The following is a 14,714-nucleotide window of genomic DNA, read 5'->3' as shown; positions in this document are numbered from 1 at the left end:
TTCTGCACACCTATCTTGGCTGCTGCGTTTGGCGAGAGGGAATTCTGCTGCCCAATCACAACTAAGCCGAAACCTTAGATTTCTTTCTTTCTTTCTTGATGGGCAACTCTCATTTCTCTTGGGTAGAAAAAAGTTATGCGAAAAGCGAGCCCGGAATTTGTCCGCTGCCTGTCTGCGCGGATGCCTGTGATGCGCCACCACGGAGGGCTGGTCTTTGGGCGCACGCCCCTTGCCTGGCCGAGCGTCTCCCGGCCGGTGGCGTCGCAGTGTGTAGAGTGCATCCGCGGCGCTTGCATCGCATCCCAGCTTCTCGGTTCCCGCCATGGCTGCTGCTTACAGGCTAGTTTTGGTTCGGCACGGCGAGAGCGCCTGGAACCTCGAGAACCGCTTCAGCGGCTGGTACGACGCAGACCTGAGCCCGGCAGGGCAGGAGGAGGCGCGGCGCGGCGGAGAAGCGCTGAGAGGTGAAGGAGACCGGGGCGCGGCGCGAGGGCTGGGGAGCCGGGAGGCTGCAGCGGGCGGAGTGCGATGGGGATGCTTGGAGGCTCTCACTCCGGGGGGAAGGGGGAGGCGGGCCAGAACTCAGCGCAGGGGTCGGGAAGGTATCCGAGCAAGGCCAGAAGATCTTGCGGGTCCTCTTTGGACCACGGAGGGTCCCAGTAGCTGGCGATGAAGGAGGTTTGGGCGTGCGGGTTTCCTTTCTCCTGCTTTAGCCACGTGGTGAGCTTCCGCGTTCTCTCCGCGCAAGAATTGGGTGCATTGCATTTTTCTGGGACGGGTCTTCCGCTAGATGCCTAACTACGTCTACAGTACAGTGGTACCTCGGGTTACAGACGCTTCAGGTTACAGACTCCGCTAACCCAGAAATAGTACCTCGGGTTAAGAACTTTGCTTCAGGATGAGAACAGAAATCGTGCAGCGGCGGCGTGGCAGCAACAGAAGGCCCCATTAGCTAAAGTGGTGCTTCAGGTTAAGAACAGTTTCAGGTTAAGAACGGACCTCCGGAACGAATTAAGTGCTTAGCCCGAGGTACCACTTTACTCGGAAGTAAGCCCCGCTGAATTCCGTTTCACTGGCTCTCCAGTAAGCGTGCATGGAATTGGCAAGGATGCTCTCCCCCCGGGGGGGGGGCGGCTTACTCATGTTGGGAGGGGAATGGAAAGCCAGAATGGGTTTCTGGGCTTTCGAAGCGAAACGGGGAGTTGGACACGTTTCCAAAGGCACACGCGTGTTCTCGGGCGTTTGAACGGCAAGTCTCTCGCTCGGAAAGATGTAAAGTAGGACAAAGGAGAGGTTTCCTGAAGCTCGTGCATCGGCTTCCCAGCTGAAGAATCGAAACGCAGCTCCCTGCAGCCGGCACTGGGGTGGGGGCGTCCTAGGCTAGCCGGAGCTCCGGCCTTACTCCTTTCGGATATTGTGACGCCTCTTGGCCCCGAATAGCCTCGGGCTAAATCTGTGCCAAGCATAACAGGGATTGCATCTCACTCCTCTGGGCGGCAGGATGAATTGACTGAAAACGTGCCGCTTGTTCACTCGCCAAAGGCCTACATAGAGAGGGTGGCATAGGCTACTCTCCCGCTGTGAAAAGGGGCAGCTGCCTCTCTAGCTATGTCCCCCCCCCCCCCAAGCTCCAACTGCGCGACCTTGGCTAGGTCACTTTTGCGCATTTTGGGGTCACTGTTTCGGTCTGAATCAAGGTATGCCCCCCATTGCCTCTCAAGGAAATCTCCACGGCAGCGTAATATTATTTATTGAATTTCATCTAATAATTGCTTCTCATGGAACATCTCAAAGCTCTTTTGGAATAAAAACAACAACAATAATAAAGCAATAAAACTACAGCAATTTAAAAGGCCAGTTAAAAAAATTAATGTCCGATACACAGTGAGATAAAAAGAGATAAAGATAAAAGGCTTGCTGGAAATAGGAGAAGCCTTCATATCTCTTCCCTGCATTCCTTACACATGCACCCTGCGTGGCCATCCTGCAGGATTGCATTGGCGGTCTTGCTGGGCCTTTGATATGGAAATTCAGCAGGAGCTGCTGAGTCATTCTGTCTTGGAGAGAGAGAGAGAGAGAGAGAGAGAGAGAGAGAGAAGGCTTGTGCCCATTATTGTTACAGGAAATTGGGGGGGGGGGGGAGAGAGCTCCAGGAAGCAACTAGGGACCGCATGTTTTCTGCAGGCTCAAGAAACAGCCCGCCCAGTTCCAGTTTTGTGCATTATCTCTCTGGGTGTAAGGAAAGAGAACAGAGTTCTGCCCTTCTCTGAGAATTGCGTAGAGTGTTTGATGTAAGCAGAATAAAAGCCATGCATTTAAAAGTGTCCATTATTGTTCATTTCTAATGCTGTTATTGTTAATTTCTGATGCCCTCTTGAGGGGTCCTCCTGGGTTGGGTGGGTGTTGTTTGCATAAAACACATTTGCATGCAATGGCGCATGACTTGCCCTTTGCTTGCCTTTGTCCCGTTTCATCTTCCGTGTTGCACAATTACTGCTTTCCCCACCCTGACATTGGTTGGCATTATTGCACAGAACCTCTCTTCCTTTCTACAGAATGGGACAATCAGGCACATGGGAGCAAGCAAATGATTGTAAGGACGTGTTGTTAAGGCTACACTACGACATAACCTAATTTAGATAGAGGTGACCGGTTGTTTCCTCTCCTCTTGGTGAGCAGAGAGAGCTGCTGCTGTTCAGATTCCTCCCCCGCCCCAATGATTACATAAGCATTTCATCTTTCCACTATGCTGGGTTTCAATGTAGCTGGCCAAAACGAGTCAGTTACATTGTAAAGTGGAAGATGCGATGCACTGAGTTTGCTGCTAATTTCAACACTGGAACTTGGTAATGGTAACCTCAGGGCTTGCAGCATATGATTAGTAAACCTATTTGTTTGCTACCCCTGCTATTCCATCTTCACTTTGTCGGGGGAGTATTTGCTGGATTCTCCCCCCACCGCCTGGATTTAGTGGGTGACTACCTATGTCAGTGAAACATTGAGGGGCTTCCACACTAAGGTGTTAATGTGTTACAGAGCATTTGGGATAAAGCATGCTTCAAATAGGATAAGCATTGTACAGTGGTACCTCTGGTTGTGAACAGGATCCGTTCCGGAGGCCCATTCGCAACACGAAAGGAATGCAACATGCAGCTGCGCGTCTGCACATGCACAGGTTGCGATTCGCCGCTTCTGCGCATGCACATGACGTCATTTTGTGTGTCTGCGTATGCGCAAGCGGTGAAACCTGGAAGTAGCCCTTTCCAGTACTTCCGGGTCACCGCGGGACGCAACCTGAAAAAACGTAACATGAAGTAAACGTAACATGAGGTATGACTGTACTCTCTGGGCGCTTCCAGATGCTGGTTATGAGTTCGACATCTGCTTCACATCTGTGCAGAAGAGGGCAATCCGCACCCTCTGGACTGTGCTGGATGTCATCGATCAGATGTGGCTACCCGTAGTGAGGACCTGGCGCCTCAATGAGAGGCACTACGGTGGCCTGACAGGCCTTAACAAGGCTGAGACGGCGGCTAAACATGGTGAGGCCCAGGTGAAGATCTGGAGGCGTTCCTTTGACATTCCGCCACCTCCAATGGAGCCTGATCACCCTTTCTACAGTACCATCAGCAAGGTGAGCTGGGAAACTCTAGTCCATTAGAGGCATGTGGGGCAGGGGGGGATGGATCATTTGGAAGTTGTCATGCAGCGGGACCCTGTGAACAGGATGTGACTTCTATAATACCTTCCTGTTTCTGCCCATTGTTGCCCCAGAACCATGGATTCATTGGACTCCCATTTTCATCCATCTTTTCCATCCATTGCTTGGACTTTTGCCCTTACTCTCCCTTTGTCCTGTTATTTTGGGAGTCCTACAGTTGTCCTTGCTAATTGCTGGTTTTATACGGGATGTCACTCCTGAGCTGTTTTGACAATTTAATAGAACTTGCCCCTTTCATGCAATTAATCATTTACATTGTGCCCTTTCATGGATGTTTGTACTGCATGGTGACAACAGTCAAGGTTATTCGTGGAGGGGCTGGAATCTTCCATCTATACAACAACATGTTTGTTAATGGTTTTACCACGCGAGATGGTCAGATCGCAGGCTCTAGAACTTGTTCCATCTGATCACAGTAGTGTGGATTATAATACCATCTGCAGGCATTGAAAAGCTAAAACAGCTGTGTACAATAGGCAATGAAATTGAAAATAGGCAATGAAATTAAACAGGCCAATCAGGTTAAGAACAATAGGCAATGAAATTGTGATTATGGCTGTAAAAGAGGCAACTTCTGTAGAACAGGTCGCTGAAGAGCCAAAGCAATGTGTAGAAACTGCAGAGAAGTGGATTTTGGCTAAATGTTAGGAGAAACCGTCACACAGCACAAGCCGTTTGACATTGCAACAGATTGCTATGGGGAAGTGCTGGATTTGCACACCCTAGAGGCATTTAAGCAGAGGCCAGATGGCCATCTGCCAGAGATACTGCAGTGAGCAGTGAGTAGGAACAAGATTATATTTAGGGCACCCTTCAGCTCTGTGATTTTCCAAACATTAATAGTTTCATACCACATTTGGGAGGACAAATATAAAATGTTGGTTTGGGCAAATAATTATCATTATGCTGTTGATATGAGAGGTAAGGAAGGGCCACTGACCAGAGACCAGAGGAAAAACAAATGCTTAGATGGCCTCCTGTAAAGTGCCTATTTTAAAATGTCCAGTAACACAGGCAACCAGCGAGCATGGTTCACAGCTGGAGCATGTGGTAGCACAGGCCAAGGAACCAATTCTTCCAAAGAGAAGGTGCTTCATAGATCTCCCTGAGCATCTCCAGGATGAAGCAGAAATCGTGTCTTAAATGCCACTCCATATTCTTCCGCAGGATCGTCGCTATGCTGACCTCACTGAAGATCAGTTGCCTACATGTGAGAGCCTGAAAGATACCATCGCTAGGGCCCTGCCCTTCTGGAATGAGGAAATTGTTCCTCAGATCAAGGAAGGCAAGCGTGTGCTCATTGCTGCCCATGGCAACAGTCTCCGAGGCATTGTCAAGCATCTAGAAGGTGAGTCTGCTTGTGACTTGAGACACCCAAGGCCGCACAAGCCTGGTCAAGTCTAAAGGCAAGCTCCAAGAGCGTTGCCTTCTAACAGTCCTTGGGAGGGGCACTATAACCAAGCTCTTGGTGTGATTCACCCTTTGCTCTTTGCAGGAATGTCTGAGGCAGCAATCATGGAACTGAACCTGCCCACTGGAATCCCCATTGTCTATGAGCTGGACAAAAATCTGAAGCCCATCAAGCCTATGCAGTTCCTTGGGGATGAGGAGACTGTCCGCAAGGCCATGGAAGCTGTGGCTGCCCAGGGCAAGGTCAAGAAGTGAAAGGAAACCCAAGTACTCCGTAGAAGATCTCCCCCTCCCTCATCCCTTTCCTTCCCAGCACATGCCTGCCACAGCCTGAGGGGACTGGGCAGACGAGCCAAAGGAGGTGAAGCTTCCTGGGGCCACCATGTTCTTTCCTTCAAGACCAACGTCCTTCCACATTCACTCCCCCCCCCCCCCAGCAGGATATGGCTAGATACACTAGGGACGTGGACCACAGTCCAGCACAGGGGTCTGGCAGATGAGCAAACCCTAGCGCCATGGAATGTGATGCTGCTAAAGTGAAGGGGGGGGGGAAATCCCCAAGCATTCCGAAGAGAGAGCCCCTCCCGCCTTCTTCCCATTTTATGTGGCAGCTGTAGTATTGCTCGATTAGGTTTGGTCACTGGTGATTAAGGCTAGCTAGGGGTGCTTCAGACAGCACAACAGGGATGCTCAAGGACCATTTATTTTTTATGGGTCTTTTTAAAGAGAGCATGTAATTTTGCTAAAGAGTCTTTTTTTATTTTTAGTTGTCCCTGGAGTTACGTCTGATTCTGTATTAGGTAACAATAGCCAGCGCGTTATTGCATTGCCTTCAGAACGATTGTAGGAAGGAGTGAAGCTAGGGGAAGAGAAAAGGGAACAGCACCCACCCTGGAATCTCCAGCTGCGATCCCGTAACTTTGCTGTGTAGTGCCAGTAAGCCCAGATACTGTGTATCATCATGTGTTGCTTTTCTGCCCCACAGTCTGTGTGGTATCCCTGCCTGATTTAGGGCAGGTTTACACTGGAGGCTCACTTCACTGTACAATGGCTGCATTTGCCCTAATCTCAGTAAAATAAAGGAATTATGTGCAATAGCTGCTGTGTCTGTACAATCTTATTGATTCCAAGAAATAGTGTTACTTGTTGGTCCCTATGCTGACTCTTCATCTCTCCTTTCCCATTTAGTCACAGTATCTGTCCCCTCCAAGCGGGTCTGAAAAGGACCCAGGCATCTTTTGCTCCATCTTAAAACTACTGGCTGTGGAGCCCATGTAGGTAAAGTCTATATAAGGACAAGTCTTATGTTCTACTCAACTGATCCCCAAACCACTCCCAAGATGAGCATTGCAGGTGGTTGGGGTCCCTGTTGGCTTACACACACACAACTGCTACAGATCAACAGAGAAGTACAGTTCCCAAGTACGGGATTCCCCTTCCACGTGGCCCTGTTGGCAAAGAAAGGGATTCAAACCATTGTTTTCTTTTTTTTCCAGATTTGGTAACTAGTTTACATGGGAATGTGAAAACATTGCAATACTGTGGATACTAAACATAAGCCAGTACTGTATACAGAAAATGTGAACACAAGAGTAATAGGAGGGAACACAAAGGTCAATCTTGGTTTACTTACACTCAGACATTTGTTTGTGACTAGGCATTCATTCCTTTGGTTCTCCCTCTCAAGTGCCTTGGAGCTATCTACTTCAGAACTTGGGCGCTGCCTGGGATCCTGCACACCTAATCACCACCCTTGCTTCTCCAATAACATATCCTCCAACAAGGGCAGGGGGTTCACTAGATCAAACTATCTAGCACTGAATGTAAAAAAGGTAAAGGGGCCCCTGACCGTCAGTCGCAGACGACTCAGGGGTTGTGGTGCTCATCTTGCTTTACTGGCCAAGGGAGCCGGAGTTTGTCCGCAGACAGCTTCTGGGTCATGTGGCCAGCATGACTAAGTCACTTCTGGCGAACCAGAGCAGCGCACATTTACCTTCCTGCCGGAGCGGTACCTATTTATCTACTCGCACTTTGACATGCTTTTGAACTGCTAGGTGGGCAGGAGCACGGGGATTTGAACTGCTGACCTTCCGATCGGCAAGCCCTAAGCTCAGTGGTTTAGACCACACTGCCACCCGCGTCCCAGGACTGAATGTACCCAAAGGAGGAAGTTAACCTTTTCTAGAGAAAACTTATATCGCCTATAGGTGGTATTTATTAAAGATAAAAAACAGTACTGCTTATGGCTCAGAAAGGAAGAAGGGAAGACAGTTTTATTTGTCCTTTACCAGGTGTTAAGATTAAAATCAGGCAGAAAAGACAGGGACAACAGGGAAGAGTTGGTTGGTTTATAAAACAGTACAACAGCAATATAAAAGTAAGAGGAATCCGGAGTTGTCATCAACTTTTCTTTCCCAGACCATTCCAGAAGCCAAAGTGGCCCAGATCTGTTTTGCACACTCATAAGGTCCATTCACAGCAACAGCAAAGGAGGCTGCTTCCATGCCCCTCTAAGCTTGCAAGCTGTAGCAAAGCCTTTCATGTACTTGCTGTGCATCTTTGGGCATACACCAGTCACTACGTCTGCAGAAACTGGGGCTGTACTCTGGCTACCTTGCGCAGTTCCTTGCTATGTGTACTGGGGCACTGCATTTCACACCAGCTGATTGGCACCATCTGTACTCCTGAAATCAGAGCAGAAATCCATAGTTACACAGACATCCTTCCCAGGGAAAGAAAGATTCCTCCCCTCATTAAAGGTGCCTTGCAACCACACTGAGACCCCCAGATATAGGGCAGTATATAAAAAAATAAAAAAATAAATAAATATACCACTACCTGGCTCTCTGAAATTTAGTTACTGCATCCATAAACTGCCCTTTTCACTTTACAACCTAAGTGGATATTCTATATTACAGAATGTCTTCCTTCAATAGTGATGTTACTAATGCTTCTTCCTTAATCATACATTTAAGAGGTCCAGAATATGTTGGCATGTTCAGTAGATTTCAGCGTTATGTACAACCTGCTTGGAACGAGACTGGTCTTACCTGCTTCACTATGAGCCACTACTACCCCCAGCTCATTTTCCGCTGTTGTCAGCAAATAGTTGGACTGTGCATCACCCAGAGAGATCTAGCCCCACGGGCTGAGTTAAGGTGCAATGCCTAAAGATTTCTCTTCCAGCTAGCACATACATACACAGCACATAAAGGCAGAAACAAGAAAAGGATACAACTTTGGCCAAAACAATATCTCCTGGGCGGAAACTCTTGTAAACCTCTACCTGTCACCATGCATGAGGTGGGAAGGAAAGAGAAAGTGTGAAAAGCAAAATACAACTTCGAGGGAAAGTGTGCAGTGAAACATGGCCGATTTGAACACGAAGAGGACATCCATCAGATCTTGTGCTAAGATGTACTTTATCCAGAAATCACAAGCCTTTTCTTCAACAAATGTACAAAAAGAGGCATTGCTAAATGTCCTCCTGCCCCCACAAGGTTTTGCTCTTCCTCAGGTAAGTTTCCCCAACATCAGTAATTTTTTTTTTTTAATCACACGGTTTTATCTAATGAGCTCAAGGTGGCAAACCCACTTGTCCCCCTCTCGATACTGTCTTCACAGCAACCCTGTGAGGTAGATTAGGCAGAGAGATGGTGACTAGCCCAAGGACACCCAGAGGGCTTCAAAGTCTCCCATGTCCTAGTCCGCCACACACATGTATGTGTTCGTGCCAGGAAGAAAGGCTCCTGGCTATGCGCATTAGGAATACTACCTATTCCCATCACATGTAACCAAAATGTTTATTCCACTGACCTTGTCTTTCTCTGTAGCTCTGACATCTTCTTTCCTGCAGCAGGAGAAGAGAAGGTAAGAGTTCACCTTAGTCTTCCTCTCCCTCCCCTAAAAGAAAACTGACTATATTGACTCAGCTATGAATGACTGCCAAAGAAGAAGCAGCAGCTTTTGGAGGAAGGGCTGGCTAGTTTAGATGAAAAACCAAGAAGTCTGAACATGAGGCCAAGCACCTTACTGAATGAAGCAGATCTGGGTCTTGCTAGTGGCTAGATGGATGACTGCCAGGGATCCAAACACTGCCTTGGGTTCCACAACAAAATTATATAAATGAAAGGAACATAAATATAATAAAACAATTCCCACTAGTGCTCAAGTGCTAATGATGAGAGTAAAACAAAATATTTGTAAGGGCTGGCCTTATCTCCTCTCTAAAAGTGCAGACATCCAACACCTCAGAAGAAGCCCCCACAACAACGTTGTCTTCCTACCGGATAGTTCCACGGAATGGGGATTTTAATGGTGTAGAGCCGACATACAAGATGTGCACCTTGGCAAAACGAGAGTTAATGCTGCAAACCTGGGTGGGAATATTGGGGGTGGGGAAAAAGGGGAGAGAAAACCATAACTGAATTTCAGATTGGACAAATCGAACAGAGTAATCACAGGGAACAGTAAGTTCAATGCAATTCCCCCTCCCACTTTTCTAAGTAACAAAAGTAATTTTAGGATTACAGTCGATGATGCTTTCTGCTCTGTGGAGGAGAAAAATCAAAGCTAGTTTTTGAGATGAAGTACGTGCTTCTTCCTTTCCATCAACAACACTTTGTTCTGACGAGAGCAATGCTTGCAAGGTTTATACTGGACTTGCTAATGAAGGAACTTGGGCTTCTGGTATTTGGGGGCTGAACAGACCAAGAGCCCTGATATTTATTACTAGGGGCTGAGCTCTTGCTCACTGCACTTGCCAGCTACACCCACCCACATGTCAACCCCCCCTCCTCTCATGCATCACCAAGTCAACCCCTCCCATTAGAGCACATCAAACCACCACTACCTGCTCCCATTACCGTATTTTTCTCTCTATTACACGCAGATTTTTTCTCCTAAAAAGGAAGGGGAAATGTCTGTGCGTGTTATGGAGCGAATGTGGGGGGGGGGGAGTCCCTGGAGCCGATTAGGGGAGCGCAGGAACAAAAATCAGCAAAAATCAACCGTGCGTTGTGTCTTGTGTCGGAGAGGGAAACCTGAAAAGAGGAAGTGGTTGCTTTCCTGCATTCTGCCTCAGGGTCTTACTGCCCACCCTCCTCTGTTTCGTTGCTGTGTTTGCTCAAACGGAACAAAGAGCAGGAAAATCCCCTCCCCTCCAGGCAAGCAGAGGGGAAAGCAGAGGTCTTTCCTTCTAATTCCTCTCCGTGCTCCTCGCAGGCAGCCAGAAAACATGCAGGAGGAGAGAGAAAGCTGGCTTCGGTTTGTGGAAACTTTTGCCTTTCTTTCCTCCCTCCCATAAAATCTCTCTCCTGCTTTCTTAGCCAGCTGCTTCTCTGCACACCGCTCTCTTGTCCCTTCTGTGTTTTTCCTTCACTCCCCACTTAAAATGTAGTTACAAAGCATGGATCCACATGGATCCTCAGGATCTTTGCATTGGGCCACCCCAAATTCACCATCAGATCACATAGCAGCCTGCCCCCCCAAAATCACACACCCACTGTTGCCTGGGGCTGCAATGGTGCAAAAACGTGGTTAAAAAGCATGGATCCACATGGATCCTCAGGATCTTTGCATTGGGCCACCCCAAATTCACCATCAGATCACATAGCAGCCTGCCCCCCAAAAATCACACACCCACTGTTGCCTGGGGCTGCAATGGTGCAAAAACGTGGTTAAAAAGCATGGATCCACATGGATCCTCAGGATCTTTGCATTGGGCCACCCCAAATTCACCATCAGATCACATAGCAGCCTGCCCCCCAAAAATCACACACCCACTGTTGCCTGGGGCTGCAATGGTGCAAAAATGTGGTTAAAAGCATGGGTCCACATGGATCCTCAGGATCTTTGCATTGAGCTACCCCAAATTCACCATCAGATCACATGTCTGTGGCCACAGCATGAAGCACAAAAATGATACATCCACTGTTTCATTCAGAATTTTTTTCCTTGTTTTCCTCCTCTAAAAACGATGTGCGTGTTATGGTCAGGTGCGTGTTATAGAGCGAAAAATACGGTAGTTTGCCCACAGCTCACCTAGGTTTCCCACCTGTCTCCCTCCTCCAATTCTCTTATCCTCTGATGTTGCTAAGGCTGAAATGGTGTCACTGGAGAGACAGGCAGCAGCAGAGCAGGGTGGTTGCTGGGCTGTTGCCTAGCCCTTCCTGGCCATTCTTCCATGGTTCGACTGGGCCAAACACCTGCCTCCATCTCTCTCCTCCTACCACCTTTGTCTCATTGCCCAACACTGCTGTGATGGACAAGTAGCTCTCAGAAGTCTGTTGTCACACTAGTTTGCAGTGCCACCAGCCAAGCAAACTGCTGTGTGAAAACATCCATATCATTTTATTATATATCAAGACATTTATATCCCACCTTTCCCCACAAAGCTAGTCAAGGTGGCAAACATGATTCTCCTCTCCATATTATCCTCATAACAACCCAGTGAGATAAGGGAGGCGAAGAGTTGGTGACTAGCTCAAGATCACCCAGTGAACTTCATGCCCGAGTAGGGATTTGAACCCTGGTCTCTCAGGCCCTAATCAGACACACTAAGGAGTACACCACATAAAAAGATGTAGAAAACATTGCTCAGCTGCAATAGTCAGGCTTGTGGCAAGCAGCTTCTATATTTGGTTCACAGCCAAGCCTGTTGCTTTCCTTGGCCCACCAGTAGATGAATGAAAGACAATTCTACTGTGCCAAGATAGAAATGAGGTTACCTTGCATGTCACTGTAGCTCCCACATCAGGAAGCAGCTGAGATTCCACGTCCCTCATCACAGAAACCACCGGGAGCTAAAGAGAAGCAAAGAAGACTAGTCATGATTTATCTGACGCATTGCTTTAGAGCAGTGCTCATCAACCACAGGTCCTCAGGTGTGGATGGACTAAAACTCCCATCAACCCCATCCAGTTTAGCCAATGGCCAGGGATAATAGGTGTAGTTCAACAAATCTGGGGGACTCATGGGTGAAAACTACTGACTTACAAGTGTTAGGATGACACTATAAGATAACCATGTCTCAACACTTCTTCTGGATTACCAGCTGATCATACACTTGTTGTTGTTGTTAATATTTATTAAATTTGTATACCGCCCTATATCCACAGGTCTCAGGGCGATTCACAGGATAATATAAATGTAAGCATCTAATCACTACAGGTGCCACAGGATACATTTCAGGCTTTATAGGGTGTCATGATTATGCACCATCCAGTTCACATGACATGAAGCTCACCTGCCTCCTTGCACAGACCCACCTCCAGTCAAGAATCTGTGAGACCCAGAACAGCTCCACAGCTATTCACAGAATCATACTGCAGAGTTGGAAAGGACCCTGAGGATCATCTAGTCCAACCCCCTGCAATGCAGGAATATGCAGCTGTCCCATATGGAGATTGAACCTGTAACTTTGCCATTATCAGCACCATGCTCTAACCAACTGAACTATGTTGACTCATCCAAGGTCACAGTTATGCACTCCCCACCTCCCCAACTTGGTTCCTCTCTTGGTCCTACACTATGAACTAGCACTGCTCACATCAAAGCATTCAGTCCTTGCAATTCCCACTACACCACCCCCTCATACTGTTGCCCAGAGGTTGCTTCAATCTCACCATGCCATTCTCACTTTTCTTCATGAGACAACCAGCCAGGGAGGCATAGATCGAACCATGACGGGTGTAGGTGCCGCTTCCAGGGGTTCCTTCCTCTAAGCTGCAGAGTCTCTCTCCTGCAGGACAGAACGCAAGTCAGACATCTCATTGCCTAGAGTTGACTGTCCTTTCAGACAGTAACAGACGCAGCAGGAGAAGCTGTCATAGTGAAAAGCAGGACCAATTCATGTACCCCCAGCCCCATTTATTGACTCTCATCATGCTGTTAACAGGTGCGTATCAAACATTTAAAACTTTCCTATGGTTTAAAACGGGGGCAGGAGGGAGAGGAGGCACAAATCCTAACATTACCCGGCTGCGCAACTGTGTTGCAGTTTGCCACTGCTGCCATCCTGAACACAGACTGTCCGGATACCTCTCCCATTGAGCTACCTGGAGTTATAAACATAGACCACTTATAAACACCATCTCCAACTCCTCGAAATATTCCATCAATGGTGTCTCCAAAAATTTTTAACCATCATTTGAGAAGACAGGTGAACTAATGCCAGTGTACTGGAAGAAGCAAAGATCACCAGTGTCGAAGCAATGATTCTTCAACATCAACTTCGTTGGACTGGTCATGTTGTTCAGATGCCTGATTATAATCTTCCAAAGCAACTGCTCTATTCCAAACTTAAAAATGTAAAGCATAATGCTGGTGGTCAACAAAAGAGGTTTAAAGACTCTCTCAAGGCAAATCTTTAAAAATGTAGTATAAACACCCAGGGCCATCTTTAGCAGATGCTGCGTCGGGGTGCAAATATCTGCCCAGCGCCCCCAAATAACCACGGCTGGGGGGCACGTGAAGCTGAGCACTGCCATTTCAACGTGAAGTTGAGCACTGAGTTGTGGCAGCACAACTCTCCCCCATGCTGCTGCAAGAGAGCAATCCCCGCAGAGGCTTGGGAGGGAAGCTGTGCACCTGCCAGCCATAAGGTTGGCGGGGCATAGCTTCCCTCCTAAGCCTCTGCGGGGATCGCTCTCCTCCCGAGGAGATTTGGAAAGCAAGCTGCAAGCCCGCCAGCCAACCATGTGGTTGGCGGGGCGTAGCTGGCGGGAGTGCAGGGAAAGGGGTGGCTGCTGGCAGTGGCGTAGCGTGGGTTGTCAGCACCCGGGGCAAGGCAAGTAATTTGCGCCCCCTAACCCGTGGATTTGCGCCCCCTAACCCTAACCCCCAGATGTTGCGCCCGGTGCGGCCGGCCCCCCCTGCACCCCCCACGCTACGCCACTGGCTGCTGGCAAAGCCGCACAGCTCCCCAACTCGTTGGGGCACCCAAGAGGCCGGAGCCCTGACGCAATGCACCACTAAGCCCTAAGGGAAAGATGGACAACTGGGAAACACTGGCCTGCGAGCGCTCCAAATAGAGAACAGCCTTTACCAAAGGTATCATGGCTGGAACTCAGGACGAAAGGGGGAAACTTGCTAAGAGGAAGGCACGCTTGGCAAACCCTCACCTTGATCAACTCCCGCCTGGCAACCTATGTCCCCACTGTGGAAAGACGTGTGGATCCAGAATTGGCCTCCACAGTCACTTATGGACTCACGGTTAAGACCATGTTCATGGAAGACAATCACACTCGGCTACGAGTGATCACCAAAGAAGAAGAACTTCAATAGCGCGACTTCGTTTTTGCACCCAGCCAGGACGCCTCCCTCCTCCCGCCCCGGCTCTCCCAGTCACCCACCAGGGACGCAGTACCGCGCGGGAGCCATCCTGCCCGGGGCGAGTCTAAGCGGCGGCCTCCCTCGCGGGAAACGCGCCTTCCGAAGCAAGTCTCCCCCACCGAAAACAGGGCTCTGAGCCGCTGCCTCATTGGCCGGCTCTGCTGTCACATGACTTCCCCCCCCTGCGCATGCTTTCCTCCCTTGGCGGAAGAGCTATTATAGAAAACGGGGCGTGCGGGGCACCCAGAGG

At 48.8% G+C, this 14,714-nt stretch overlaps 2 protein-coding genes across 2 annotated transcripts; one reads left to right on the top strand and one right to left on the bottom strand.

The window, feature by feature from the left end:
* The first annotated feature begins 226 nt into the window (after nucleotides 1-226).
* PGAM1 (phosphoglycerate mutase 1) lies at nucleotides 227-6,228 on the top strand. Its single transcript, XM_028730541.2, has 4 exons — nucleotides 227-464; nucleotides 3,360-3,634; nucleotides 4,889-5,069; nucleotides 5,217-6,228. The coding sequence occupies exons 1-4, from the start codon at nucleotides 323-325 to the stop codon at nucleotides 5,384-5,386; spliced, it is 768 nt and encodes a 255-aa protein (XP_028586374.1). The 5' UTR covers nucleotides 227-322; the 3' UTR covers nucleotides 5,387-6,228.
* Nucleotides 6,229-7,387: 1,159 nt separating this feature from the next.
* EXOSC1 (exosome component 1) lies at nucleotides 7,388-14,640 on the bottom strand. Its single transcript, XM_028730555.2, has 8 exons — nucleotides 14,485-14,640; nucleotides 12,757-12,872; nucleotides 11,860-11,934; nucleotides 9,418-9,506; nucleotides 8,948-8,981; nucleotides 8,367-8,417; nucleotides 8,182-8,266; nucleotides 7,388-7,815 (listed from the first exon to the last, which is right to left on the bottom strand). Exons 1-8 carry the CDS (start codon nucleotides 14,510-14,512, stop codon nucleotides 7,709-7,711), a joined length of 585 nt encoding a protein of 194 aa, XP_028586388.2. The 5' UTR covers nucleotides 14,513-14,640; the 3' UTR covers nucleotides 7,388-7,708.
* Between the last annotated feature and the right edge of the window lie 74 nt (nucleotides 14,641-14,714).

This window comes from Podarcis muralis, chromosome 6, assembly GCF_964188315.1.
Source record: "Podarcis muralis chromosome 6, rPodMur119.hap1.1, whole genome shotgun sequence".
Lineage (NCBI taxonomy): Eukaryota > Metazoa > Chordata > Lepidosauria > Squamata > Lacertidae > Podarcis > Podarcis muralis.
This window is presented reverse-complemented; position numbering and strand designations above follow the sequence as displayed.